At 38.7% G+C, this 27564-nt stretch overlaps 1 protein-coding gene across 1 annotated transcript; it reads left to right on the top strand.

The window, feature by feature from the left end:
* Positions 1–501: 501 nt before the first annotated feature.
* On the top strand, positions 502–22615 carry VWA3A (von Willebrand factor A domain containing 3A; the record flags this gene model as incomplete). Its single annotated transcript, XM_084270868.1, has 31 exons — positions 502–566; positions 785–905; positions 1534–1655; positions 1736–1810; positions 3084–3138; positions 3733–3831; positions 4828–4934; positions 5223–5348; positions 6225–6333; positions 7476–7541; positions 8011–8136; positions 8660–8798; positions 8889–8992; positions 9196–9276; positions 9780–9874; positions 10713–10832; positions 11694–11768; positions 12481–12625; positions 13451–13649; positions 14069–14139; positions 15135–15293; positions 16098–16188; positions 17100–17210; positions 17425–17522; positions 17669–17821; positions 18472–18580; positions 19290–19434; positions 19882–20026; positions 20813–20964; positions 21901–22027; positions 22514–22615. 31 exons carry the CDS (start codon positions 502–504, stop codon positions 22613–22615), a joined length of 3492 nt encoding a protein of 1163 aa, XP_084126994.1.
* Positions 22616–27564: the final 4949 nt, after the last annotated feature.

The raw sequence follows: 27564 nt of genomic DNA, 5'->3' as shown, positions 1-27564 counted from the left end.
AGCAGCTCTGCGAGCTGGAAAGCGGGAGTTTATGATCGGGTTTGCTCTGATTTTACTGCCTAAACCCGAGGGGCAGCTCCCTCCCCGCGTCTGGGAGCCCGGCTATCCCCCGCTGCCTGCTCCCTGCCGCGCCTCACAGCCCTCAGAGCTCTGGGTTTTGCTTCGGCTATGGTTCTTTTCTGGCTGAGATGTGTGGCCAGTCTCCTGGCAGCAGTGAATGTGTATAATTAACTGTGTAAAATCCCTTAACGAACGGCTCTTGCAGAATAGTTCCTCAATGTTTTCTGTAGACGGGTAATTGTAACATCTCTTTGCAGCTGTGCTTTCATTTCCTGTTGTCTTGTGCACAATGTAATTATCATATAGCTTGCTGACAATATTAATACCTTTTTTAATTGCACATGTTCCTGAGTTTTTAAGCATTTTACTCTAACACTTTGTCCTTTTTGTTGTTTTGTGTTGTTTGCTGCTTTTTTTAACAAAGCAAGGGCTGTTCACATAATGCACACACGCATCAGGAAAATGGCTCAGTTGTTGGACAATGATCAGTTCTTGGAAAAAGTTGGGTAAGGATACTGTTACAAAATCTTGTGGGGATAGAAAGAGTAGATAAAAATACCTGTAGCTTGTATAAACTATGTGCTATGTCCCTCCAAAGGATTTGTCCTATATCAAATGATATGTGTAGACAGATGCCAAAATATAAACCAGTTTCTGCAGAAACAACTTCTGAAGACTATACAATGGGTAATAAAGTCATCCCACAAGGTTCATTGTCTTGTAGGGTGACAGCAAAATCCAGTCTACAGGGTGATCAGCCACCATGTCGGGATTTTACTATGTCTCATCCAGGACCAGATAGTGGATTGCTGGTAACACACATCAAGAAGACACAAGATCTCTTGGTAGGCGAGTTTTCTGCCTAAATGGAGCATCTAGAAAAGTAACACATGCCTACTATAAGTACAGGGTGGGGAATAAGCACTTGATATATTTCTTTCCATATATTCACATATGCACACAGGCAATTTGATATATAAAATCACTAAAGTCATGAAACTACATCTAGTTCCTCTGCAGAAATGAGTCTGCCTGTGAACAAACGGGGCAAAACAATAAAGGTAGATCAACTGTTGATACTGCATCTTTTTTTAGAAAAGCAGGAGACAATGTGTATCTGTTCAACCTCTGTGAGGCAGGTTATGGAGATGGTCAATTTTCTTTTCCCCTCTGGCAAATCACTGGAGTATTCCTTTTCTTTCTTCTACTAAACTCTTCTATTTCTTGTCTTCTTGTCTCCGCTAAACTCAGCTCTCCTTCCCCTTCCTTTAGCTCACAATCTGAGGGTATCCTGAAACCTTCTTTTCCTTTGCATGCCACATCCAAAAGAGTGTGCCAGTACCTAAAATTCTGCTGTCCTTGGATATGGCACTGCCTGCCAGCAGGCATCCTTAGGGCTTAAATTTATGTCACATTTGAACAGCACATTTCATTTCTTGTACTGCATTTAACTGTTTCTTATTTAATCTATAGAGACTACAAGTGAAGAAAATACAATCTAAAGAGGTGCAAAGCACAGAAGAATGGCTAAGAAACTACAGTTTAGAATCCTTGCAATTAACATTAGAGCATCTGATAAATGAAGGCAGTATTTTGTAAGTGCGATGCTTCCCTCTTTTTTTAATTGGTCCTAATTTGTGCACAGCTCTGATGTTAACTATACCTAGTGTTCCAGGAATTCAAGAAGTGGTATTGAAGAGATAGAATTTACAGAAGCAACAGTTACCAACTTTGAGTCCAGACTTTCTGAGTAAGTGTCCATCCTGTTTATGGTTTGATGTGTAGCTGATTCTGTATCCCCAGCCCCCATGACTACAGGTACTGCCTTAAATCTTTGTTAATTCTGGGAGCTTCAGAGTATCTCGCCATTAAATCCTTCCTACTGAGATTTATGTAAGTAATAATTATATGTCAATACATAAAACTCTTTTTTAATGAAGATTCCTGTCAACCAGGTTTTGAACTGAAGCAGTTAGTTCATTTTGAAAAGGCAGCTGGTGGATGGTTGGGTTTTCACAGGTAATGCTGTGTATTTGTGGGTTACGTTTACTGTAACTTGGATTAGTTTCAGGCCATGGATCTAATCATGACATGTGGAAGTTAAATGTTTTCTAAGGGAATTTTAAATGTATAAAATAAAGGAAAATGGAATTAAGGAAAAAAACAATTAATAGATTCAATAAGCTGTAGAGTAATCATAGTGTGTTTGCTGGGCTTGACAAGCCTTGTTAGACTGTTCCTAGGAGTGCCCCTATTTCAACAAACCTCACAGTGTTGGTCATGAAGATACAGAATTTTCAGACAGTCCACCCTCAGCACTCAGGCTTTGTGCCATCTAAACCAACTGTCTGCAAGTCTGGTTTGAAAAAGAAGTGTTTTGGAAAAGCAAAACTGTTTTCCCCCTTTACAAAGTGGAGTTAAACTTTCCGTTCACCAAATCATGTAAGTAGTTATTAAAAAATCCCAAGACATGGTATTAAAAATAAGTTGGAGTAAAACAGTTGTAGTGGACAGCAAGGACTTTGTTTTACCTCAGGTTACACTTGTTTTGAAATGCAGTTGTTTAAAGTAGTTCCACAGTTAAACACTTCAGTGAGCGTGATGCCTTTCGGTCCCAAGGTTTTATTTCATGAGTGTCTCAAGCAATAGTGTAGTTTGTATGAAATACATCTCCTGATGTGATGAATTGAGCCCAGTTTTGCCTGAGCAGTTGTTCCCCTGTACACCTGGTGTATCTGAACACAAAAAGCCAGCAACTGATAGGAAAACATTTCAGTGATGCAGTTTTTTAGACAGCTACATATCTAATCAGGCAAATAGCTCTAGAGGAAGAAGTATTTAAATGGTTAGCCCTGCAGCCAACAATTGTATGAGAAGACTAAACCCAGTATTTATAAACACTGTTTCTCACAGATTTTGCATCTGTGAGAAAAAGGATGTGATGGAAGCAAATGGTTGAATGTTACACTGATACACGTTGTGAGAAAATGCCTTAGCTAAATGTGTGCTATGCCTTTTGTCAGAGCGATTGATCTTTACCAGCAGCGAGTTCAGTGGCTGTTGCAGGACAGCAGAAAGGTAACTTTAACTTTGCAGTTTATTTTTAGAATGGAATTGTGTACAGCATTAAAAGATACATTAAATATTGAACACTAGTGAAAAGTGGCTTCCATAAAGCTTACGCTTCCATAAAGCTTCACCTCTGACTAGAGTGGAGCTGTCTTGTAGTCAACCCTCTCTTCCACTCTGGGATAATCACTTATTGCGCCTACCAGGGCTAATGCTCAGGAATGGGAAAAGGGACATAACACCCTTTCAAAGAGGATAGAGGCAGAAGCAGCGTTCCATAATCTAGCTTCCACAAAGCTGCTTGATTTAACCTGAAGGAGATGCTGTAGACACAGTTATATTTGTCTTCTCAAATTATAAATAGGCTGTCTTGGGAAGGAAGGAATAGGAGACACTGATAAGGAGAAACTGGGAGCCAGTAAGCCTCTTTCTTTTTATTTTCCTCCTCCTTGGATTTGTTACTGTGTCATTTCTATGTTAAAGAGCTTAAAGTGAAAATAAATACCTAATATTTGATTTTTAAAATGGTGTTGTACAGAGCAAACAGTAACACTATTAAACCTTAGATAAACTTAGTATTTACAGTGACATTTCTCTTTTAAGGTGTTTGGCCTTATTAAAGGAACGAAAGTTGGACTTGTGGTTGATGTGTCTCACGTGAGTTATGGACCTAAACTACTGGAATTTCAGAAGGACCTTTTGGCAAGTAATAATATAGCAGACTTTGGCAATTATAACATACTAATCCAGCTTTCCTATAACAATGAGCCAAGATCTAAGTAGAGAAAAATCTGCTTAAATCCATTATGTACAGTTTCTGTTGTAGAGAAGTATGGTTTAGATAGCTTTGAAGGTATAGTCTTTGTTACTCTCTAGATCCAAACAAACTGCAGTGTGTGCTGTAAAGATAATGCTTTCCTTGCTGATATTTAATCTTTCTCAGTTCATGTACCAGCATTCCCTCTATGAAATATACTTGACTAACAGAAACAGCTATAAGTGCTGGAACCAACTTGTACATTTATAGGAAACAGAGTTTTGTTTTGTCACAACAAGGCAAGTTTCTCAATTTCAGACAGAACCTTGGTGAGTTTATTTTGGCACTTCAGGAAGCAATTAACATCCTTTAGTGCACTCTTTAATTTGATAACACTTTTTAAGTAGGGGGCGGGGAAGATACAATGTAGCTGCTTTACTATGTAACTTTGAAACTTCCCTGCATTCAGAACTTATTTAAAATGCATTTATCCTATCTACAGTTTCCATTTGTGTATTTTGTTTCAAACTCCTCAAAGAAAACTCAATTTCCAGGTAGTCTGGCTTGCTTAGCCTTAATACCTGAAGCTGGTTGTTCAGCCCCACCACTAAAAATACATTGAACGTTTTTGGTGATTGCACTGGGGGTGAATTGTAGATCATGATGTTGATTCCTGTGCTCATCAACTGAAGAGGAAAACTGATACCAGTGCAACAAATACTCCCTGCCTCGTTAGCAGATTGCCTACATTACTGCAGGTTTTGTCTGTGTACTCCTTACCAGATACTTCAATCTGCATAATTTTTTTTGGAAGCTTCTCTCTGTGGTAGATGAAAATACTGTTATCAACTATTTTTTAGGAAATTACTATTTTGCCTTTTTTCCTAATAACACTACAACGTGGACAGAAATGCATTAACGATTTTTTTCCCATTTATTAGGGCTTAATAGATGAACAACTATGTTACAAGAGGCAATTGTACTGCCTCTCCTTCAGTACAGAAATTTCACCTCTCTGGGAGAGTCCAAAAAACATTGATGTTCACATGTAAGTAAGCCTGCTTCTATGAAAAATAAAGGTATTTCAAAGAAGGTTTCTGTTTAATTAGAGCAATCTCTTCTAGAAAATAAATAGTGGTTCTCATCTTGTGCCTGCAGTGATTTGTAAGATGGGGAAAAAAAGCAATGAATTTTAAGCTCAGTCAATAATATCACACGGGTTGTTCATGCATAAAATACCTTAGCAGCTCTGGTGGTTTGTAGTAATCTTTATTGTCTATCTTATTTAGCACCTGCACATTAAGTGTACATATTCTTTTTCTGCCCCTCCCTGCAGGCTACATGAAGCAAGACAGTGGATACAGGAATTGGAGCCTGGTCAAGGCTGCAATTTGCTGAAAGCTTTAAAACTTATCCTTGCGATGAAAGAACTGGATTCTCTGGTCCTTATTATAGGAAGCTGGTAAATTTGTTCTCCATCCTAGAGACTGGTTTTAACCTGGATGCAGAATTGGTACAAAAATAAATGGAAAACTAAAAGATCCAGGGGTTATGTGGTTTTAGTTCATGACACCGAACTCCTTTATTTATTCTGTTTTTTACTACTTATAAATCTCTTTTCTGACAGGAAGATATGTTTTCCTTTGCAGAATCTGTTGAGACTGCTAGCTCTAATGTTACATAGATACAAATCCTTCAGCATTATTAAGGATGTCACTGAGAGGGCCCACACCTCAGAGAAGATTAGATGATGAACTAGATTTTGCTGTAAAATAGCATTAAGCATTCGAAGATAGTTGTCTTGCTGTCATCTTGGTGCTGGTGGAAAACGTAAAATGCCTGATGAAATAAGAAGCCAGGCTGAGGTTGGATAAATTATGAAAGGTCTGTGTGTCACTGAGTTCTGAACACAAAGCAGTTTTCCTTTGTCTGGTGCCTTTGGAAGACAATGGGTGTCCTTATGTAGAGTTGAAGATCTGAATTGAAAATTTTTCTATCACAGTTTGTCACAGGGAAGATCCCACAATTCCTGATTTTTAGCTTCAGGGAATAATTCAGAACATGTCATCCACAAGCTGTTAGGAACTGGAATAGAATGATAGTGCTTTTATTATTACTCAGGTTTTCAGGCCAGAACCAAACCCCAGTAGCGATGCCTCAGTTATTGTTGAAAGAGGGAGAGAGATGAGGTCGTTATGCTCAAGGACTGGATTATAGTCCTATGATTTATTTCTTCCCCACTGAGTTTTCCTTACTGTCTTCTTCACCATGGCCTTTTTTCCTCATTTGATTACTGCCATTGTTTGTTTTTTTCCCCTTGTTTCTTTATTTATATCAGCCCTGATCAGCCTTTGGAAATACTGTCTGACTATGCTCAGCAGTGTATGCTGGGAAGAGTGCTGCAGACTCATGCTGTTACCTATAACTGCAGCAATCCTGCTTCTCTTGTAAGTAATTGTGTTAATATTTCTTTAAGTGTTCTGGTGTTTGCTTCCTATTCGGCTGCAAAGTCTTCTGTCATAAACTTGTGGGAGAGCTAAAGTGCTGCTTGAGGAGTTCTCGATCTAGAGTTGGATTTTCTTTAGAGAAGGTTTGCACACATGAAAAAAATTGTTTGGAGTGTTTATCTTGGTTCATACGAAAGCCAGAAGTGGCAACAAAGTGGTGCTGACAGGCTGAGCAGCTGGGGGGGAAGCAATTCCACATCATCATCCTGTGCGTTTACAAAGAAGACTTAGTTGCTGAGAGCCTCTTTTACAGGTGAAAGCAGAAAAGCAGAGGACTTCAGGTAGGCAATATTGCAGTAAGGACAGTCCGTAGGGAGAGGGATCATAGAAGAAAGGCAGGGACTTGAGAGTGAGATCAGGTGAGTGTGGCAGTCCCTGGGATAGGACTATTTTTGTATGGAATTGCATCAGTGCAAGATCTAGCAGCCTTGCTCAAATCATGAGCAGTGGTTTGGATGTTAACAGTGACTGCCCGAAGGAAGAGGACAGAAGGACATACAGTTACTTTTGGTTAGCTTCTGCATAGAAACTTGGTCTTAGGTGTTGGTTGCTTGTTTAAGCTTTTCCCTAAGGCATGTAGTGACTTAAGTGGCGGGGAGGACACGGTTGAAATCCTTACTTGTAGAGAAACTTAGATGTGGTAAGGATATTGTAGTCATGAGGAAAAGGATATGGGTGGTAGGAGAGAAGGAGATGGCAAATGTGGAAAAAAAAGCAGCAGAGGTTAGGAGTAATTGTGGGCAGGGGAAGGGTAGCCTAAAGTTTGTACTTGTAGACTTCCCTGATGTGCCTTTTCTCTGACTAACACCAGCCTGCGCTCCAAGGAAGAGACGTGATTGCACTTCAACACAGGGTGAAGGAACTGTTGCATAGATTTCTGTACTGAGTTTGCTTTTCAGCCATACTAAAATAAGACTGGTAAGAAAACAATGGAGACATAATTACTTTGGCTTTCTCACCACATGTACCTCAAAGATTCTTTCTCTGTTGCTAATGGAGAATTGAATACCAACAACCCATGTTATCATGGTAGGGGACTACTGAATCAAAGTAATTCTTTTTCTTCCTGTTTATATATGTAGGCAGTTCTGAAGAACCTTGTGGAAGCTGTAGGAGGCCGTTATCATTTCTACTCTTCAAAGGGAGAGGTGGGTGACAGCTAGAGAGGCAAAGCCTTTTTCTCTCTTTTTGGTGATTCTTCATTTTGAGAAGGTTTTCTGATTATCATCTGAGTAGAAGTTCATAGCAAGACCTGGTGCTGAAAGCCTCTGTCAGAGAAGCGCTGAGGATGTGGTCAATAAATCTGTGGTTAATTTTTTCTGGAACTGAAAATGCTTTCCTAAAAGCACAATAAATTTTGCAGATGTTTGTTCACTGACTTAAAGGTGATGAATGGGATGAAAGCAGTAGCTTCTTGTAGACTCATCCAAAACAATAAACTACCTTGTTTATAAAATGATGAATAACAGACACAGTGCATTAGATACATTTACACTCAGTTCTGCTGTGCCAGGCAGGCTTGTATAAATGCATGCACATCAAAAGAAGAAAGCTCTGTGTGTTTGGTGTTTGAATAGTAGTTAACTTATTTTTCCCACTTTGTTTCTATATATGCAGAATTTTGATAGCAGTGATTTTCAGCTGCTACTTCAGGAATCCCAGAAGGCTAAGGACCTCCTCAAGAGCATCAAACAGACTTTTCAAAGAAGAATTGGTGGCTCACTTGTTAGTAGAATAGCAGATGTATGTACCTCTTTCTTTTTAAGTGTACTTTGAATTATCAGAGGCAGAAGTTTTTTAGTCTTGGTATGAAAAAAAATTATATCATTAATCAGGTAATTTGATAAGTGAACTTGGAATATTATGTATTGGCCATCCATTGTAAGAGCAAATTAAGGCCAAAACAGTGCAGGCAGCAAATGGAGCAGTCAAGATTTGATCTGTGTGTAATGAAAATTCTTTTCCACCTTACTATACTTAGAGAAATGATTGGCTGCTTTCATGTCTGTATGTATAGCCATTATGTTTTAGTTTCCCCATGGGCTTTTGCTTTGTGACAAGCACAGTGAAGTTAATGGAACATTGTCCCTCGAGCCCCTTTTTTAGGAGGACCAATAACAGTTACTTTCAAAGTGTTTTACTTGTTGAAATCCCAGCACTTTGGTGAATATAAGTAAAACTAACATTCCCTGCCGTATATTTAGGATTGAGGGTACAAAAAAATCATGCTAAAATTTGCAAGAGTTTTTCTTAAAATCTGTTTTAGGTTTTCACAGAGTTTGCAAATACAGCACCTTCCAGCTGCTTACCAAAGCCTCCAAAGCATGAAGCACCGTTAGTTATTCAAACACCAGGCATCCTTGCCGAAACCTCAGCAGACTGGTTAAAGACAAATGGATTGAAAGGTAGCACAGAAAGAAAAGCTTAACAGGTATGAAACATGAATTTAAGACAGAATATGTATTTTATTTAACTTCTTTGTTCCTTTTTTATAGCTAAAAAGTTAAATCTTTATCAAGTTTTAGCTCCCAATGCTTTCTCTCCTGTGGAAGAATTTGTACCTATTCTTAAAAAAACAGTATCCTCAACTCTACATGAGGTAAGTGATGGGGACCTCCTTTTTTTCCCTTTTCTTTCTATTTTGTCATTTTTCTACTCAAAATCAGCACATTATAAGTTAGTGAAATTCTACAGGGTTTAAAATACTTACAGCATTCTTAAGAGTGATTTGGGAGGAATGCCATGGTAGTGCAGCTTACACAGGCTTCTGTAAACACAGAACTGTTTTATTTGCCCTTCTAGAAAGCAATGGTGCAGTTTGAATGGTACGATGGAACTGTGAAAAACATCCACGTTGACCTGCCAGTATTATACAACTACCAGGTGAGCTGCCTAGTGTGATGTTGCCTTGTCAGGGCTAGATTGCCATCAAATTATTTGATGGGACAATTAATGTGGAGTAAGTGCTGCAGGGGTTCACGAGCAGGCGGCTGTCAGTGATCTGGTCAGACTTGGGACCCCAGACTCTTACAGTAGTGAGGAAGGAGCAAACTCTGTAGGTTCAGAAAGCTGGAGGAGTTCAGATACAGATTGCCCAGTTTTTTAATTTGCCTGACAGCTATTTTGGAACACGCTAGGAAGGGGAAAATTAAAAGGAGAGTTTAAGCCTTTATAGCCTGTGTTGCTTTTTACCATTATAACTTTTTCTCCTGGGCGATGTTCTCTTATCCTTACTAAGAATGAAATGCTTCTGTCAAATTGAATGAAAACCATTATTTTTTTTTATTACTCTGCTGGCATGTTACTTCACATTTAAGCATTTGGCAGTGAAAGACTTAGTTGATCTTTTTATGTTTTAACATAAATTTTCTGTATTTTATTCATAGAAACTGCTGGCTGAAATGGTAAGAATCTATGAGAAACAAATTGACTGGCTGTCTGGTGCTAGCAGAAGAATATGGGGAACTGTTTGTGAAAGGAGGTATTGTACTGTGGTAGAACTTTTTTGGTGTATTCATGATAGATCTAGTTGGCCAGCCTTTGAGCTGTGTGTAAGCACCAAGGACAGAAAGTACTCACACATAGAGGCAACGGTTGCACATATGACTGGTGTACACAATCCATTTTTAGAAACAGATAGTGGTTTAATGATCCAGTGAATTTAATGAATTCAGTGATCAACACAAAACTTCAGTTTCCATGAGATGGGTTGAGACATCTAAATTTGAGTTACCTGGCAAGTAAGCCTTTGGGGAGTGTTATGTCTTGAATCACACATAAAACAGACAGTGCTGAAGAAGGTCATATTCACACTTCTTCTCAAAACAGGTAATGTGCCAATAACGTCAGTCAGTCTGTACCTGAGCAGCCAGTCTGTCACTGACCTACTGGGGAAAAACTTACCAGTTACCTTTGGAGTAATACTACCTGTGTTCCTGGAATGATGGCTGGGGAATAGACAATGAACTACCCAGCAACTCTTTTTGTTGGATTACATTCATGTGTTCCAGGCATGTTTTGATGCTCGGACGAGGAGGAGGGCCTGATCAGGGTTCAACAGCCATTATGGCACTGAATGTGCCAGTACCCTGATGAATGCATATCTTAGGAAACATAAAATTTTCCAGTGTTGTTACTATTTTTTTTTAAATCCTACCTTAAGTTTTGCAGATTTTTTTAAGATATAGATTCAGTGTTTATGCATTTTAATATCTAGCTAGAGTAGACCTTCCCTGGCAAGTTGAGAGTACAATGAAGATAAGAATATGTAATTAAGTAAGATCTTTTTTCTTTTTTTATGACTAACATTCCTCATGTAGGGTGGTTATACTTGTTGATATCTCAGTGACGAGCCGTATGTACATCAGCCATATCCAACATGCTCTGCGACTGTTACTTGAGGAACAAATGTCGGACAAGGATTCCTTCAATATTATAGCGTAAGCAGCTACTGAACATTCTCTAAAAGTAACTGTAGCACACTGCAATGGAAGTGTGCTGAGACATTGTACTTATTGATGGACATAGTTTAGATATTTTTTTTATTGTATTTGTTTTCTGATGAAGTAATTGCAAGTATAGCACTGATTTGTTGTTATTGGTTAAGTGTATGGATCTGATGTATGGAGACCAGATTAGTATTTAATTTCATGATTAAAAATTACTCTTTTGGGTCAGACTCACTGGAACTGTCTCATACCTGTAAAAATTTCTCACCCTGATATATTGTTCATAACAGCATTAATTTACATGTCAGAAACTTACTGGGAGAAGATTTTGGTGTCTCAGGTACCATAACTGAGAACACCCTTTAAATTTTACAGTAACCCGAATAGTTTTTTAATATGTAATGGTATTACAGCTCTGTAGTCAAGACTGCTAGTCTGAAATGTGTGTCACTGCACTGAAGGGTAGCTGGGCAGAGTTCTGACTGGCGGGTAAAAGCAAGAGACAGCAGCACATGTAGTTCCAAACAGAGTCCTTAACCTCACAAGAGATCTGGGCAGTGTCTATGGGTTGGGGCTTTTTTGTGGCAATCTTTGTGCTGAGCTTTTATTAGCTCACTTGGGATCTCATTCAGGAAAGAAAAATGTTATCTGGTCCACTACCTTAAATCTGACAGGCACCATGTGATGGACGAGTGTGAATTGGGAAATGGTTTGAAATAGAAAATAGCATCAGGCAACTTTTCATCTGTAATACCCCAAATAAATTTCTTCATTTTCAGTTAATTTGTTCTATCTTTCTGTTTGTTCTAAAGCATAATCTGAGAATAACTTTCTCTTATCTTTCCATGAAAGATTTGGGAGTGATGTTGTACCTTGGCAGCTGGAACTGGTTCCTTCCCAAACAGAAAACCTACAAGATGCTTGGAGGTAGGACCAAATAACTTTCCCATATGTCCAAGTTCAGTAATCATAGGTGCCATGAACAGATAGAACAGAGAAACAGACTTTAACAGCATTGTGAACAATTAAGAAAGTTGAGAAGTTTAGCATATTACAAAAGCAGATCGCCTTGAACTGTTCTGTGCTGATTGTTTATTGTGGTTTGTTGTGAAAACAGCAAAGTGTCTCAATGACTTTATTTTATATGTGTACAGAATATATATGTACACAGATACAGAAATGTCTGTGTCAGAAATGCACAGGTTACATGAATAATTGAAAACTGCTTCAAATTCAAGTGGGATGTGAAAGCTGAACTATGGTTCTTTCTCACCTACATGGGAAACAAATCTGGGGTTTCTGTTGGTGGAGTCTCGTGTTCAATTGTTTCATTACACCTCTGTGGTTTAATTTTTATTCCTGTAAGTTCTACTATGTTACAGTTTTTCCACATAAAATTAAGAGAGAATTCTTTTGTCTCTATGCTCTGAATCTTACTTAAAAAGTAGTTTGCCATGATGGCAGTACAGAAACTGAACAAACAGTTCGAGTCATTTAATCTGGCTTTGCTCCCTGGCATTGTAAAAGGTTTTAGATTCCGGTGCAGTGTTGTTTTAGGTTCCTAGTTCTCTTTGTTGCTTTAGGCAGAAACAAAAGCTTTTGTTGCTTCATTCTTTCAACTGTAAACATCGTTTTTTAGGTGGGTGTTGAGCTTGGAGTGCAAAGGGAGTAGAAATTTCATGACTGCACTCAGGAGGGCCGTGGAAGTAGACTTCAAAGACAGAGATAGACACAAATCACAAGGACTTTACCTGCTGACTACTGGAATACCTGATCAGGAGACAGTAAGTGTCACCACAGGTTTTGCAACTCTTCCATAAGTTTCTGTCAGAATTAATCTCAACTTCCTTTTTCTTTTTTTTTTTTTCTTTTCCTTTTTTCTTCATTCTTTTCCCCTATAGCTTGTTGGCAGAATGCTTCCTTACAAATCTGAGCAAGCCCAGCTATCAGGATCTCAAACTTTCATTTCTGCAATTGCTTGGCATGTGTTGGAGGTAGCAATTATTAATAATGCATGAATCCTAGAAAAGTCCTGGTTTTAGTAAAAGTAACATATATCTATTGTTTGTCTATGTGTTCATAGTATATGTGCTCTGTGGCTGTTAAGACACATGCACAGCCTGGAACTTCTGAATGTATGGTAATCCAGATGGAGTATGTGTATGGTAGTGTGCTTCTTGCTTTTGTTACCAAACTTCTCGAAATTCTGGGCAAACCTAGGAAATCCTTAAAAGCCTGTATGAATGACAAGGCAATGAAGGATGCATATAAAAAGCCAGATGGATAGTTCCATCCCTAATTGTTTGCTTGAGTGCATGGCTACCTCGAAGGCCATGACCTGTGTCTTTGATTCCCATTGCCACCCCATCTCATTCCTTGGCTGCAGTAGTGCTGTTGCCACTGTCACTAGTAATAGTGCCAGGTTCTGTATATACACATGATCTGAGGAGTTACTCAGGGTGTGTTCCTGTACTGAATCGCTCAGCTTGGGGGTGTTTGTACAGCAGTTTAGAGACCAGTGGAGCAGATCGAAGCTCATCTGTGGTAGAGGGTAACTAATGATTTCTTCTGATTTGATTTTTGTCTCGTTTCCCCTCTCTGTTCCACAGCATGCTGTCCGTGGTTATGTGGCTGAGGTTTGCAGAGGTTTTGATTTGCAGCTTCACGTCTGTCTGTTCAGTGTAACGGAGGATGTTGGATCCAATGGTGTTACTCCAGCCCGCTACGCTAACCCAACAGAAACTGCCACTGCTTTTAAAGAAATAGTACAGGCAGCCAATGGGAGGTTCCATTGGTTTGGAGAAGCAGGTATGCGAAAAGGAAAGTCAGCACATCTTTTCACTAGTTAAATAATATTTATTAGTCCTTGTTTTTCTCCCAAATCAAGTCGTTTACATTTTAGGATGCCATAATGCTATACTAGAGGTCCTAGTTTGATTAAGGCTTTCAATTTTGTTGAAGAATATTGTAATGTAGTCTTTATGCAGGAATTAGATTTATTTTTTCCCTACTTGAATTCGCTGTTTTCTGCTGGATATTTTGAAGATGTACACTTAAAATATAGTTAATAGAAGTACATCCAGACCGCCGGGCATACAGGAAAGAAAGGCTTTTTGATTCTTTACATTGATGTTTGGCATGCTTTACTAACAGTTGAGCACCATAAAAATAGATGTATTTTGAACACTGGAAAAACTCATTCTGATTAGCATGTGTTTCATTATCAGGTATATTTGAAAGTGATGATATCACTGCTATCGTGTCTGAAATGGAAAAAGCAAACAACTACTCCCAGAAGGTACGAATTATGTGTATCTTCTTAAGTTGTGTTTTTCTTCAGAAAAAAAATCAAGTGTTTGTTTAGCTGGCAATGCAGAAGGTTGGACAAAATGAAACTGCTTGTAAGGTGGGCAGGAATGTTGTGGAATGTGGAATACTCACTGTAGAGTTAATCCGGACTGGAAAGCAGTTTTACAACAATGATTGGTGTTAGAGTGGCTGTCATCCCTTTTGAAATACAAGTGTACAATTGAACACCTTTTTATTGCTAATAATATGATGAATTCTTTTCAACTAGAATTAATTGTTTATTCTAATAATAGATAAATAAATAAATAAAAAGTAAAATATATTGTAAAAAAAATTACAAAATAGCATGTACCTGTAAGTGGCAGTGGACAGAGGGGTTGTCATTGACACAATACATTTGTTAATTCTAAACCAATCATTTTCTGAAGTGGACTAAGGGTGTAGAATGAGACCATATCTCTCCATATCACACACACATGACTGCAAAGGTATCTGAGGAAGTGGCTGAGGTGGTGTAGCTAGCTGGGCAGTATGGTTGTTGCCCTTACAAAAGCGTAATTAGAAAGGTATATGTGTTGAGAGGTCTGAGCATCTCGTTGCATTCAAGTCTGAGTCACAGAAGTATTTTCAGAAAGAAGAGTCGGTGGATATTTGGTGAGATCTTAAAATATTTTGTTGTTATTTAATAGTTGCGTGTACTTGGTTCATTGTCTTCCAGTTTGTTCTGGTCTTGGCATTAGTACTGTTGCCTTTTCCTTTGGAATGTTTGCACAGAGCAGGGAGGATTTCCCTCCTGTCTGTTGGAGCAAGCACAGCACAACAGGGTTTCTGTTCAGTTACAGGTGTTAAGTGTTGCCACATTAATAAACTTGGTGTGAATTTTATTTATTACTGAAGTAATAATACAGACTGCCTGTCTTTGAAAGGTCATTTACTTATATTCCATGCATATGAATTAATAAACAATATGAACTTTCATTTCAGTGTGCATTGCTAGTGGAATCCTTGAAGCAACGTTCAGTAAATCAGCCTGTTAATCCACTGGTACCAGAAGGAGACTCAAACGTCCTTAAGAAGAACAAGAAAAGGCAGCCACAGAAGTTACCCTTTCCTAAGCCCACAGCTCTGAGTCTGGCTAGAATGGTTTGAATTGCTCCTGTTTTTAAGATCTCTGTGTGTTAATTAGAGATCCTACCCAACAGTCAGATGCTGCTCTTTGTGAGAGAAGTGCTCAGGCTGGAAACTCAAAGGACATAGAATAGCACTGTGATGTGCTTTGAGTGGCATTTTAATTGGCATACATAAACAAGTACATCTTCCTAACTCCTGCTAAGCATTTAATTGTAATAGAACCACATTATAGTGTCTAAAAGAATCTAAATAATCCCTTCTCTGACCTTAAAAATTTAGTTTTTATTGAAAGCCAAAGCAAAGCAGGGAACTGCTTTGCCAAGTTACGTCTATTTTCTAAGGCCTTCTAGTGAGTACTGGATTTTAAGGTATCGTGCTCATTTACAGATGTGATGGCTGCAGCTCAGTAGCATGTCTGTGGCCACACAGAGAGACAGCATAAAACAAGAAATAGGATTCAGGATTTATTTCCTGCCTGCTTGTGCTTATTTCCTTGGAGTTGCCCACTGAGTCTCTGGGGATTTTGTGATAGAACTACATTCTCCATCAAGTAAATGTTCCAAACTGCCAGTAGATGTAAGCCTTTAGTCTTATGGCAGATGACAAAATTGGCAAGATAATTAAAATACAACAATTAGTTACTTAACCAGGGAAGAAATTGCAAATTAACAAGTCCTCATGGCAATCTCCTCACTTGTCTGAAGAGTGAGAGTAAAACAGGAATTAGAGAATAATGGAGGATGGTTTGTTTTGAATAATAAAGTTATGATCCTACTGGAATGCTTTTTAATTTTTTTTAATGATATATGCTTATAGTGTATCAAAGAGAACCATGGTGCAGAGAGAAATGCTTCTGTAAGAGTACTGGCATGGCGTCCTACAAGTGCCAAAGCAGAGATTCCACCAGGTCTGTATGGATTAGGTGCTTTTTGTCTGCATTTTCTTTGGATTTTGCCTGAAAGACAGCATTAAATTAGAAGTGTAATGGTTTTAGAAACACTTGCAATTTCGATTTTGAATCAGACTGATAGGAAACATTGCAGTTGTTTTGAAATCATAATGAGAACCTTGCTTCTCTTGGTTTTCAAGCCATACTCTTGGTTTTTTTCTTTTCCAGAGGTTCAACAACTCAGAGCTTTATTACATTATTAGTGCAGTACGCCTTTTTCTGCTAATACAGTTGGATCCCATTGTCTTAATATGCTCTTTCACTTCATTTATTTATGATCCATTAATGAAGGAAAATTACAACACAAAGGTTGCCTGGTGCTGACTCTTGTAATGGCTCCTGGTATATGAAGCATCTCTTGAATTGATTCCAGTCACTGTTGGTCTCTTAAAGGTTGTTTCCAGTCTCCCCTATTTTTGTAATTATCCTGCGTTTTTTCTTGACATCTTTGCTAACATCTGCAAATTAATTTTTTTTTTTATTTAATTTGAGTCTTGAAATCTACTGATTTATTAGAATTTGATTGTTGATGTGTAGCGATGTTTACAAATCTGGATTCATATTTGCATGTGAGGTACTTTGTATGATGTTAATTGTTTTTTTCTAACAAATACATTTCTTCAGTCTTTTCAAATTATGTCCTGTGACATTGATCACTTATAAATCTCTAAAGGTTTTGGTTCCATTTCTATGAAAGTAGCATAAATAGTTCTATAATAATTCTGGATTTTTCTTAACCGGTATTTAAGGAAATTTAGTATTTATAATTGTGGCAGTAGGACATTATTAACTGAAGAACAGGGTTGCATGTGAGTTTTATCTAGCTGCAGGAAGTCAGCATCTTTTTTCCTTTTTCATTTTATCTGTAGCACAACCACTAAAAGAATGGGCTCAGACTGAGAATAAAAGGAAGCACAAACCAAGGAAGCAGCCAGAGTTTTCTGTGTCAATGTTTTATACTGATAAAGGAAGAAATGTGGGTATGTGGTACCAGGATACGATGGGCAAAGCGTTTTATTACCAGTTTTTTTGTTATAAAACTGTTGGCATTTTTTCTCAAATGTGGAGTTGTGTATGAAATGCTAATTGTGGTTTGGGTTTGGGGTATTTTTAACCAACAGTCATATGCGATTCAGAAGGACTGTGATGTAAACCCAGGACTACTAGTATTACTCTGTTAATTTTCTTAACTAGGTACAGTATATCGAAATTACCCAAAGATAACATGCATAAGAAGGTCTGTTCCCTCAGTTACATTGCCAAAAAAAGAGGAAATCTGTTCAAGCAAAGAGGTATTTTGCTCCTTACTAATAAATTGATATTTTAATCTCTGTGAATTAATGTGGCCATGATAACTGTGAATCTGTACAAAGCACTATTGCTTAAACTGTTCTGATACTTACTAACAACCAGTTGGTCTGTTTGTTTGTCTTAAAAGTGGCTGACCAAGTACAGTATTAAAAAGCTAAACCTGGAGTTGTCCAGACTGCTATTTGGCCCAGGCTGTACTCATCAGAAGAGAACCGTGGAGTCTCTGCACAAGAAAGTATCAGCAAAATACTGTGCTATCTTCCCAAGCGTAGAGATCAATGTAAGCTCTTCCAGTTGTCACATACCTACATGATTGAAAGGCTGTGTTTGTTTAAGGCAAGGTGTGTTGGTCTATGTTTCTGTGATGTTCCTTCCACTATCCCCTGGTCTTTCTGAATCACCTTTCTGTCAGAAAGCTAGAGAAGCTCATCTGTTCTCCACAAAAGATATTTAGTATGTCTGCAGTGCAAACTGCACAGGCTCTTCAGGATATATAGCATCTCCTCTGCTCATAAAGTTGAAAAATAATTTAAAGTGAAGCTTTTAAAATTCATCTATGTGTGAAACTGGAAAAATGTTGGTTTGCTTTGTGTAATGACTGAAGAGAAGCACAAAGGGTTAAAGCCCAGATATCATTGCTCTATTAGATCACTGAAACTGTCAGAAGCAATGTAACAGATGCACCTGTCCAGGCAAATGATATAATTTTGTTGCCCAACACAACTGGCTGAGATAAGACCTAGACTTCCTAATTTGGGGTAACCAATTATTTAGTAGCAACAGAGTCACAAAACTTTTCCTAACCCTATTTCATAGAGGTCAGGACAGAAAACCTAATCTCCCTGATTTGTAATGCAGACATTGCATGTATAGCAGCTGAGTTCAGATCTCCTGAAGTAAGTTACCCTTGTACAAACCGGATTTTTCCAGGGGGTTGTGAAACATCTGCAGTTTCAATCTAAAGAACTGGAAATGTACATTGAACAGCTGGAGAAGGTGTTGCAGCGCTATATAAAAAGAATACAGTGGCTTCTGTCAGGTATTGGTGTGTGTCTGTTGTTCTACAAAGCACAGCTTAAACATGCATAAAATCTTCCTGTCTACTCTTCCTAATAGAGTAATGCTGAACATAATTCTGGACCTAAAATATGAAAGACATTTAATTTCAAGAAAGTTTTTTAAGGTATTTTTCTGACAACAAAAATATAAGAGAATTCAGCATCCAGCTGGCTGTGAAATAATTAGGGCTGCGATGTCTTTCCTTTTTGTATGTTCTGTTACAGAAAACAAGGTTCCTGGTGTCAGCAGCTTTCTCTCAACAGACTGTAATACAATGACATATACAGCAAAATTAACTTCACTGTGCTGTATTTAGAAGTTCTGCACCGCTGCTGGTGAAAAGTATTTTGATCCCTCTTGCTCAGGAAGATCCTTTTTGGGAAACAGTTCAATTTTTTGTTGGATTGTAAAGTAGGAGCTGCAAATGTTTACTGCAGGTTGCTACAGTTGGCTAATGATTAATTAGCACAATCTAGCTTGATTGTGCTAGATTTGAAATGGCAGAAGACTTTCCTATCATTAACTTCTGAACTACCTAGTTTATACACAGATTAGAATTTATTCCATAGAAATGTGCCCAGAATAACCCCTAAAGACCAAAGATTTCACAGTATGCTCAATAAAATTTGTATGTTCAGTAAAATGAGCCGATGTAATGGCACCTAATTAGTGTTAATGTTCTGGTCCAGGAAGCCGGAGGTTGTTTGGTACCATTTTAGAAGCAAATGTCTGTGTTTTGATTGATACATCTGGTTCCATGGACCCATATTTGCCACAGGTCACGAAAGAACTTACCCACCTTATCTGGGAACAGCTGAGAAAAAATGAAGTCAGGTATGATAAACTACTGGTAAAGACTGAAATCTGTACTACTTCTCATCATGTAATAAAGTTACTAATAATTAAAAATAATCTGGTGCTGGTACATGTTAGTGCATAAAATGCACGAGATGTGTACTGCTTTCTCTGTTCTTTTTAGCCAGCTTTTAATTCTGAGCACTCTGAGATTTGAGACTCCCTTGCAGTAAGCTAATGCTGTTTATCCTTTTGGGCTCAGCATTCCCACAGGTTGCCTGTTCGTGCAGAGTGAGATTTGCTTTGTGACTCTTGTAAAGCTGAAGGCAACAATCCAATACTAGGTGCTTGGTTTTGTTTTGTTTGTTCATTTTCTTTGTGGGGTTTTCTGTTTGTTTTTATAAGAATTTATTTCAAAACTAGCCTGTCTGAAGTGACTGATAGTGCTGCTTGGGGTTAAATGTTGTGGGCCCTCTTTCTCCTCAGGTTTAACCTGCTGAGATTTGCAGAAGATACAGAGAGTTGGAAGGAGTGTCTTGTGGAGGCAACTGATGAAACTTGTCATGAGGCTGTGCAGTGGGTGTCCCGATTCTGTGCTCATGGAAGTACGTGCATCCTTATGGCTTTACAGGTAAGTCATGTATCATATTTTGGAGGAGTCATTGTGTCTTGTGATAAAACACATCAATAGTTGCATTAAAATTTGTGTTCCAAAAATAATGGAGAGAGAAAGTAGCTAGTTGCTCAGAATGATGTCAACTGTGGCTGTATTTGCTGTGAGCAAACAGGGGTTTTGAAGCAGGAGTGTTTGTTGGAATCACATGGGAATTGAGCACAATTCTTTAATTTCAACAACAGGTGCTTGTATAAAAATTCTTAGTGTAGAAATGAACTAGTAATAATGATTTAAAACAAAGAACTTGCAATTTCATGAGTTTTAAAATTTTAATCAAAAAATAAATGTTCCCTTAAAGGAATGATTCTTCTTCCAGACACCCTTACAAATTTTATGGAATTCATTATGAAAATGTCCATCAAGTCAATTACCGTAGCAAGTTTTTATAATATAAAAAGGCCAAGTCCTAGTGAGCCTGATTTTCAGATATTAAGTGACTAACTCTCAGAAAATGCGATATAAAAATCTTCTGTCAGCAGTTCTTCAAAGCCAGTTAGGTTTCAGTGGGTCAGTTGGTGGTGATGCCCTGCTGATGAACATACTGCCTTGACTACTGGTTCATTTTTCAAATGTATAGGTTTGATCTCTTTCATGCTTAGTGGAAAGGAAAAGACAAAACTAGCTTGGTTAATGATGTGATAAATATAAAGCTATCTTAAGTCACCAGAATAGCATTTTCTTTCTGATGTATAACTTTTGAGATAACTGTACTGACTACGAAGCTTTTTTTCTGCTTTTCAGAAAGCTCTCAATTTCCAAGGTATAGAGGCCCTGTATGTATTGACTGATGGAAAACCAGACACCAGTTGCAGTCTGGTTTTGAAAGAAATTGCAAGAGTGAGAAGGAAACAAGACACTAAAATCCACACCATTTCTTTCAGCTGCACAGACAGGTATGTGATACTTTGCAACAACAACAAAAGCTTTAAACTGCTGATTGGTTTGTTGTCAGAAGGCTGCGGTATCAGAACTGTCCCAGTGGCTGGCATGAGGTTAATACCTTCTGGATAATTCTGTGGGGTTATCCAGCTGCTGTGAGGTATGTCTGACCCTCTCATAGTACAAACCACAAGCAGAGCAACCCTCTATTTCATATCATTTGGTGAATTGGTCCACAGCCAGTAACTGCTAAGGAAATCTGCTATTAAGGGAGAAAGATGTCTGACTGTGAAACACAGTCTGCTGTTCCCTTTCAAAGAAATCTCCATGTCAGTTGTGGAGATTTTAGTGTCCAGAATGGAATCAGTCCTTGCTGTGTACATGAAATTAACGGCTGTGTGACTGGTTGTGACTTTGCAGTACCAGTGCTTGGGAGACAGGACTCTCAAGTGATGTTTAAATGGCAGTAGAAGTGTCAGCACACTAATAAAAATACAGTAATAACTGTACCAGTTATCCTAACGGCTCCTATTGGACAGTGGCAAGTAATAGAGGTTTAGGGAAAAGAATAAACCATGGGGTGTGCACAGAACATTCTTTCCTTTTATGGAGTACCCCAGCTTTTAGATTTCTTCCCCTGTGTAAAATATTACTGCCCTTTACCTGCCACTCTGGCTTCTGGATTATTATTTTTTTAGTTTAGTTTCTTTTTTTTGGCTCTGTTACCACACTGAACCTCTTGCCCAAAAGGAGCCTGTCTTTGGAGGTTACAACAGCTAAGCTGTGTGTATTTTTGATTAGCAATTGACATAAATGATACAGAAGATTATAATCATGTCCTCCAAGCACTTTGCTATATTTTTTGAGGAATTCTTAAACATTCTTTTTCTGGTGTGGTTGCTTTTGGAGAAATAATCTGCATAAAGAACTTACTACTTTCTTGTTAACAGAGAAGCTGCTGAATTTCTGAAGAAGCTTGCTTCCCAAACAGGAGGGCGCTATCACTGCTGTTTAGGAGATGTGGATGGACAATTAGCAGCACACAGAGTGTTGACAGAGGGGCTTGATGATGAAGACGTATGTCAAGTAGATTGGTTTGGTTTGGTTCTGTTGCATTTCAGTTTAGTTCTTGATCAGTCATCAAACTACATGTAAAAATGAAAAATCATGAGAAAAACCAGTACAAGACTCCTAAGAAACTTCACAGTGAAAGTGAGAGGAAGACTCAGTATCTGGCTGTGCTTCTCTGCAGCTGGCTTGGCCAGGTGACCAAATGCATGAAAGAATCACAGAGTGCAATGTGGGTTTTTGAAAGAGAAGCAAAAACAATCTTGTACCTGGGCACTGGATTTCAAGCTAACTTTAGCTTTTACTATGCCTTCTTATCTTTACCATCCTGTATTTCATTTATGTAATTGTAAAATGCTCTCCCCTTGTAACACCAAGACATTGCAAGCGGATGGGAGTAGGGAGATTTAGAGCTTAGGCTCAGTTAATTACATCAGTAGAAACTGAAAATAATAAATAGGTCCAAGTTAAAGATTATTTTAATTTTGTTTTCAGGATCCAGTTTTCCCTTATTTTGAAGGAGATGATTTAAAAAAACTTACACAAGAAGTGGCAAAAGCTAGAAGTTTCTTAAAGCAGGCAAAATCTTTGAGGTGAGTATGTATGAAGATCTTCCAATAATTGCTTTTTTATCTTTATGAAAGAATATCTGCCTTCCAGTGTCTGCTACCTAAAAATCCCAAACCTCTGTAAAGTTTCTACTAGCCTTTTTCTGGGAAGATTATCTCAGCCTTCCTCTTCACTCTTCTTACATTTCTGGATTTACTGAAGGATCTGAAAAAATCATTCCCCTCTCAAAGATTTCATCTTTCAGTCTCAATCTTTTTCTGCTTTCCTAAATAGTACGACTTCCTAACTTCCAACCCAGAACCAGAAGGTGCCATTTCAGGAGTAATAGCAGGCAAAAAGTATTTGCCAACAGCTTCAAAATGCCTTACTCCTCGATGAGAAGGTTTTCTGTCACACAAGCACACACCTAAACAAAGATACAGGGGTGCTACATGTCCCTGTGAAAAGCTGCTGTACTTCTTTGGGTTTTGTCTTTTTCTCTCAAACAGGTTATTACTACAAAAAAGGGATAGAGACCAAAAGGACAATTCTGGCTTTTAAGAAAGGTTCAGGTAAATAATCACTGCAAATACATCATCACAGCTTATATATAGTTCATATATTTTCAGTACAGGGATAATGCTTTCTAAGCTTAATGTAGAATTTCCAGCAGTGGCTCTTTCTGAGGTTGAAAATGTTTTTAAGGATTTTTAGTTCTTAGCTCAGCCCTAATGTACCCCAAGAACAGTTCAGAGAGAACTATGTTTGGGGTGAAAGGAGCAAAGTGAGTGTGTATTTGTAGGTATTAATGGTTTAGCTCTTCCTAAGAGCAGACAGCTAAGCACATCAGAGGGGTAGGACCAGATGTAATGGCTGTAACAGCAGTCGCTGCATGATTTATCAGCTGAAGGAACATGGCTGACTGAAAAAGGACCCTGCTAATAGTGAAGACAGCCTCAGCTGTACTAATGACACGAAAAGAGAAAATGCTGGATAAAAGTAGTTTTTCAGGGTTAATCAAGGCAGAAGCATTTGTCATGGGGCTGTTTGAGGGGGAAAAGTGGATGTGTGCACAGCTACAGAGAACTTTGGCCTGCCAAGATGCTCATCAAGGAACTGGGTATGGCAGATACATAATGAGACTGTTTTTAAACCCTTGTTTCTATAGCTGTGGTTTGCATTTTGGTTTACAAACATTGCCTAGTCATTCAAAAAGGAGAAAGGGAAAAAAATCCAGTCAGACCCTCTGGCTAAGAATGCTGGAGCCTGGACAAGTACACGCAGAATTGTACACGCAGAATTCAGTGTATAAGGGCCAATCACTGGACAGGGATGCTTGGAGAATCTGTAACCATCTGGTAGTAGCAAGAAAGTTGTAACAGGCATGTAGACAGAGGCTGGTGGTCCACAACCATCTTTGAACATCCCAAGGTGAATGGTATTGCTTGCAAAGTGTGTAGGAAGACATTCCGGTTAATGTGCTTTGGGAAGTACATAGCATTGTAGCATCATTAAATGTATAAGTAAGGCAAATGGGAAGTTAATCAGCTTAATTTCTATTGGTTTTCCATTACCATTTTGTCAAGGGTGGTGGTGAGCTTATACAGTTGATATATTTTTAATTGTATTAAAAAACTATCCATGTGCTTGACTTGTCAGATAAACTTTTAAATGAAGAAAAGATGCTGAAGAGGTTGGAGTGGTACCACTCACCTGCCTTTGTTCAGAGTGTGTGTAAAGCTTCCAGAAGAAGTTGTGTCTCAACTACTGGCAAGAGACGTTACAGATGATAAGTGTGGCTGACTGACTCGCAGACCTTGCAGGACTCAAAGTAAATCAAGCTTTGAACTCTCCAAAGTTTAGCAAGTAGAGGATATTTTTAGCTATACGTACTCTTAAACTTCGTGTTAGCTATTTCTAGCATAACTAATAGTTACACAGGGTCACAGCTTTTGTTCCCCTTCTGTACTAATAATGCCTCAGTCAGTTGGTGGTATGTCCAAGGTGTCTTTGTTGGCAGTTGGTCTGGAACTTCTTTGCTGGTGCTCGTTATCCCTAACTGATGGGACAGATGGCTGTGATACTAGAAAGAACTCCTCATGCCAGTTTTGCGTAGGAAGTCCAAGAACTAATGTTAGTGCAGAAAACAAAGCTTGGAGGAAATGTTTTTGCCAAAATAAGTTTACTAATGATGATTTTGACTCTGCATTTTATATTGGCAGTAGAGAAGAGTTTAGAGTTGATTCAGAAACCATCAGACAATATCTTCTTGCTGATGAAACCTGGTTACATTTGTATAACCACACACTGCCAGTCTTCTAAGCAATTCTGTAAGTTCTTAACACATTTCCTGTCCTTGAAGTTTAAAAGTTTGCCAGTACCATATAAGAAAATCCAGTTTAAGCTAACTGCAGAAATGAGGCATACATCTTTCCAGTTGATTTATGAAATACACTTTTTTTCACTGAGAAACTCTGCAATGACAGCTCATTAGTATTTTGTAGCCTATTGTCTTTCAGAGGGTTAGGAATTCATCTGAAGTGTTCATGTAATATTGAATAAAAATGGATTCAGACTGCAAAATTCAGATACTTGATCTGAGTTTATTCAGGAGCCATTTGCATCTCCTGGATGCCAGCTGATGGGAATGACTGGATCTACTGTGATATGGGATATATTTTTTTTTCTATCCTGCCATCTGTTTTGTCTCCATAAAGAGTTAAAAATTATTTCTGTCATTCAAGTCTCCTTTAGTGCTGTGTGCTCTGCACAGCTGACTCCTGACTTCATAGTAGTGCCAGCATACAGTGCAATCCTGCGGTTAAAGCGGTGCCTTGTGCTGTGCATCACTCTCTGTGCCTTTATTAGTGTGTGTTGGTATGTGTGTAACTGCTGAGATGCTCTGGTATGAAAAAGTTAATTGCAGTTCAATAGCATTAATTAGCTTTTTATTTGGGGACGTATAAATATTAGATGACCACTGATAAAACGAGTGGATTTGTTTTAGTATTTCCATTAGTGCAGTACAAAGAGGTGGAAAGGATGAGGTTTCTGAACTGTCAGATTGTTTGTTCTTCAGAGGATTTAAGAAGTGGCACACTGTTGTGGTGTTGATATTCTTGTAAAGGTCCTTCAGCAGAACCTTAAAAGGAATTACGCTTGTGCAGGTATGTCTGACCTCAGAGACTTTGAAGTAAGATTGTCTGATTTTGCATGTGGATAGCACCAGAGTGTTTCAGTGTGCTGTGTTGGAATGCAGTGTGTCACACCTCTTCCTCACAGCTGGCTTTTTCCTGTACAGTGTTTGGTGTTCAGACGTTTTACTCATTCAAAACACTTCTGTTCACACAGTGTATCTATAGACTGATCTTCAGTGGATCTGGGTGATCCTAAGTTCACAGTAACCTACGCTCATATTTGTCTCATCACTCAGCTGTCTGTTCTGGTTCTGACTGGTCATTTGTGGGCAGAGCACAGCAAGACTCCCTGGTTCTTTTGAGCATGCTCCCAGACAGACATAAAGTAGGAGTTGGGAATTCAGGAGCCTTCTCTTTGCTGGTGGTGTGAGCTAAGGGATTGTGAATCTCCTGTTAAGAAAAATGCAACTGAGAAGTAAGGAGCAAATCTTGATGTTAGAATCTGTGTAAGCAGAGAAGCTCTAAAACAGTCTGTTGTTACAGTGTCTGGCCATTGCGTCCTGTCCAACTTCACTTCTTTCTCACTCAGTGTTTTCAGGCTGTGCAGCCTCTCTGCATGCTACTGAAGCCTCATTTTCTCACAGGCCAGCAGATCCTGCTCTCTCTCAGAGCAGCAGAATAGAGCTGCTCTCTCCTGCCTGTGCCTACCTGGAGGCTCTCGCCCTGCCTGCTACCAGCAATCTGAGGGCTACTGAGTTGGGAAAGCACTTTAAGGAGATGGCTAAGCTCTGATGACCTGAGTGCTCTGTTAATGACTTTTCAATCTTGATCTGTCATGTATATGTCATCTGCTTCCCTGGTTTATGCTTCCCGGAATGCAGCTCACTGTATTCAAGGTGTAATAAAAGAGGGGGGTTATAATTGACAAAGATGTATATTTTTCTGCGAGCTCAAGTCATGTCATTGCTGTGACTCACCGAGTACGGTGATTTGCATGCAAGGAATGAAGGGCAAATGTCTAAACCAGTCACTTCCTTGAAGTATGTGTTCTGCTGCCTGTCAGAAGGGTGCCCTTGTCCCAGCAGTGGGTAACTTCCAGCTCACGGGCTGCCATTACTTACAGCTTCCAGCTGCTCTAACCAGGCTGAATGCGCTGATGGAACTGCTGTGTGAGGAGACTGACAGTCTGTGGCTTGTATCATGTCAGACTGCATCAGTTGGAATCTTAAATTCTTCCCAGAATGTGATGGTTAGGTTAGCCACAGCTTTACCTGCTTTCAGTGAGACGGGCTGCCTTTGTCATCGTCATCATTTCTGCTGCTCGCTCTTAATAGAGAAATACCTTGCAAATAACAAAATCTCCTGTACAAGGTTTTTCCTTTTTCCTTTCCTGCTTGGAAAGTTCTGCAGCTTTTGTTACAATTTCTGGGTTGGTAACAGTAGAGATGAAAAGAATTTCATACAGGAAAGTTGGTAGAAGTTATCACAAGATTTAAAATAATACCTGACTGGCATAGTGCAAAACAGATCCTCCCCTGCCATCCATCCCGACCCACCTCCCGTGCCCTCAGAAATCTTCCAGTGTGTTTCGGTGTGAATACAAACATGTAGTAGTAATGATGATCTGTACTTCTCTCTTCCAGTGCAATAACTGTTGGAAAACCTTTGAATTAAGAGGAAAATTATTAGGATTGGTCTTCAGTAATTTTCAAAACCTGCATATATATAATTTCCTGATTTTTTTTTTTGTTTCACTGTAATTCCCATATGTAAGAAGCCAAGCTGTCATCCCTGCTCATGATACAGAAACGTGCCTTTTTTCAGTACGAGTTAATACAGTGCTTTTATGTATGATGCATT

The sequence above is a fragment of the Gallinula chloropus genome, assembly GCF_964237585.1.
Source record: "Gallinula chloropus genome assembly, chromosome: 15".
NCBI classification, from domain to species: Eukaryota; Metazoa; Chordata; class Aves; order Gruiformes; family Rallidae; genus Gallinula; species Gallinula chloropus.
The sequence above is the reverse complement of the archived record's forward strand: the minus strand, read 5'-3'. Positions and strand labels throughout refer to the sequence as shown.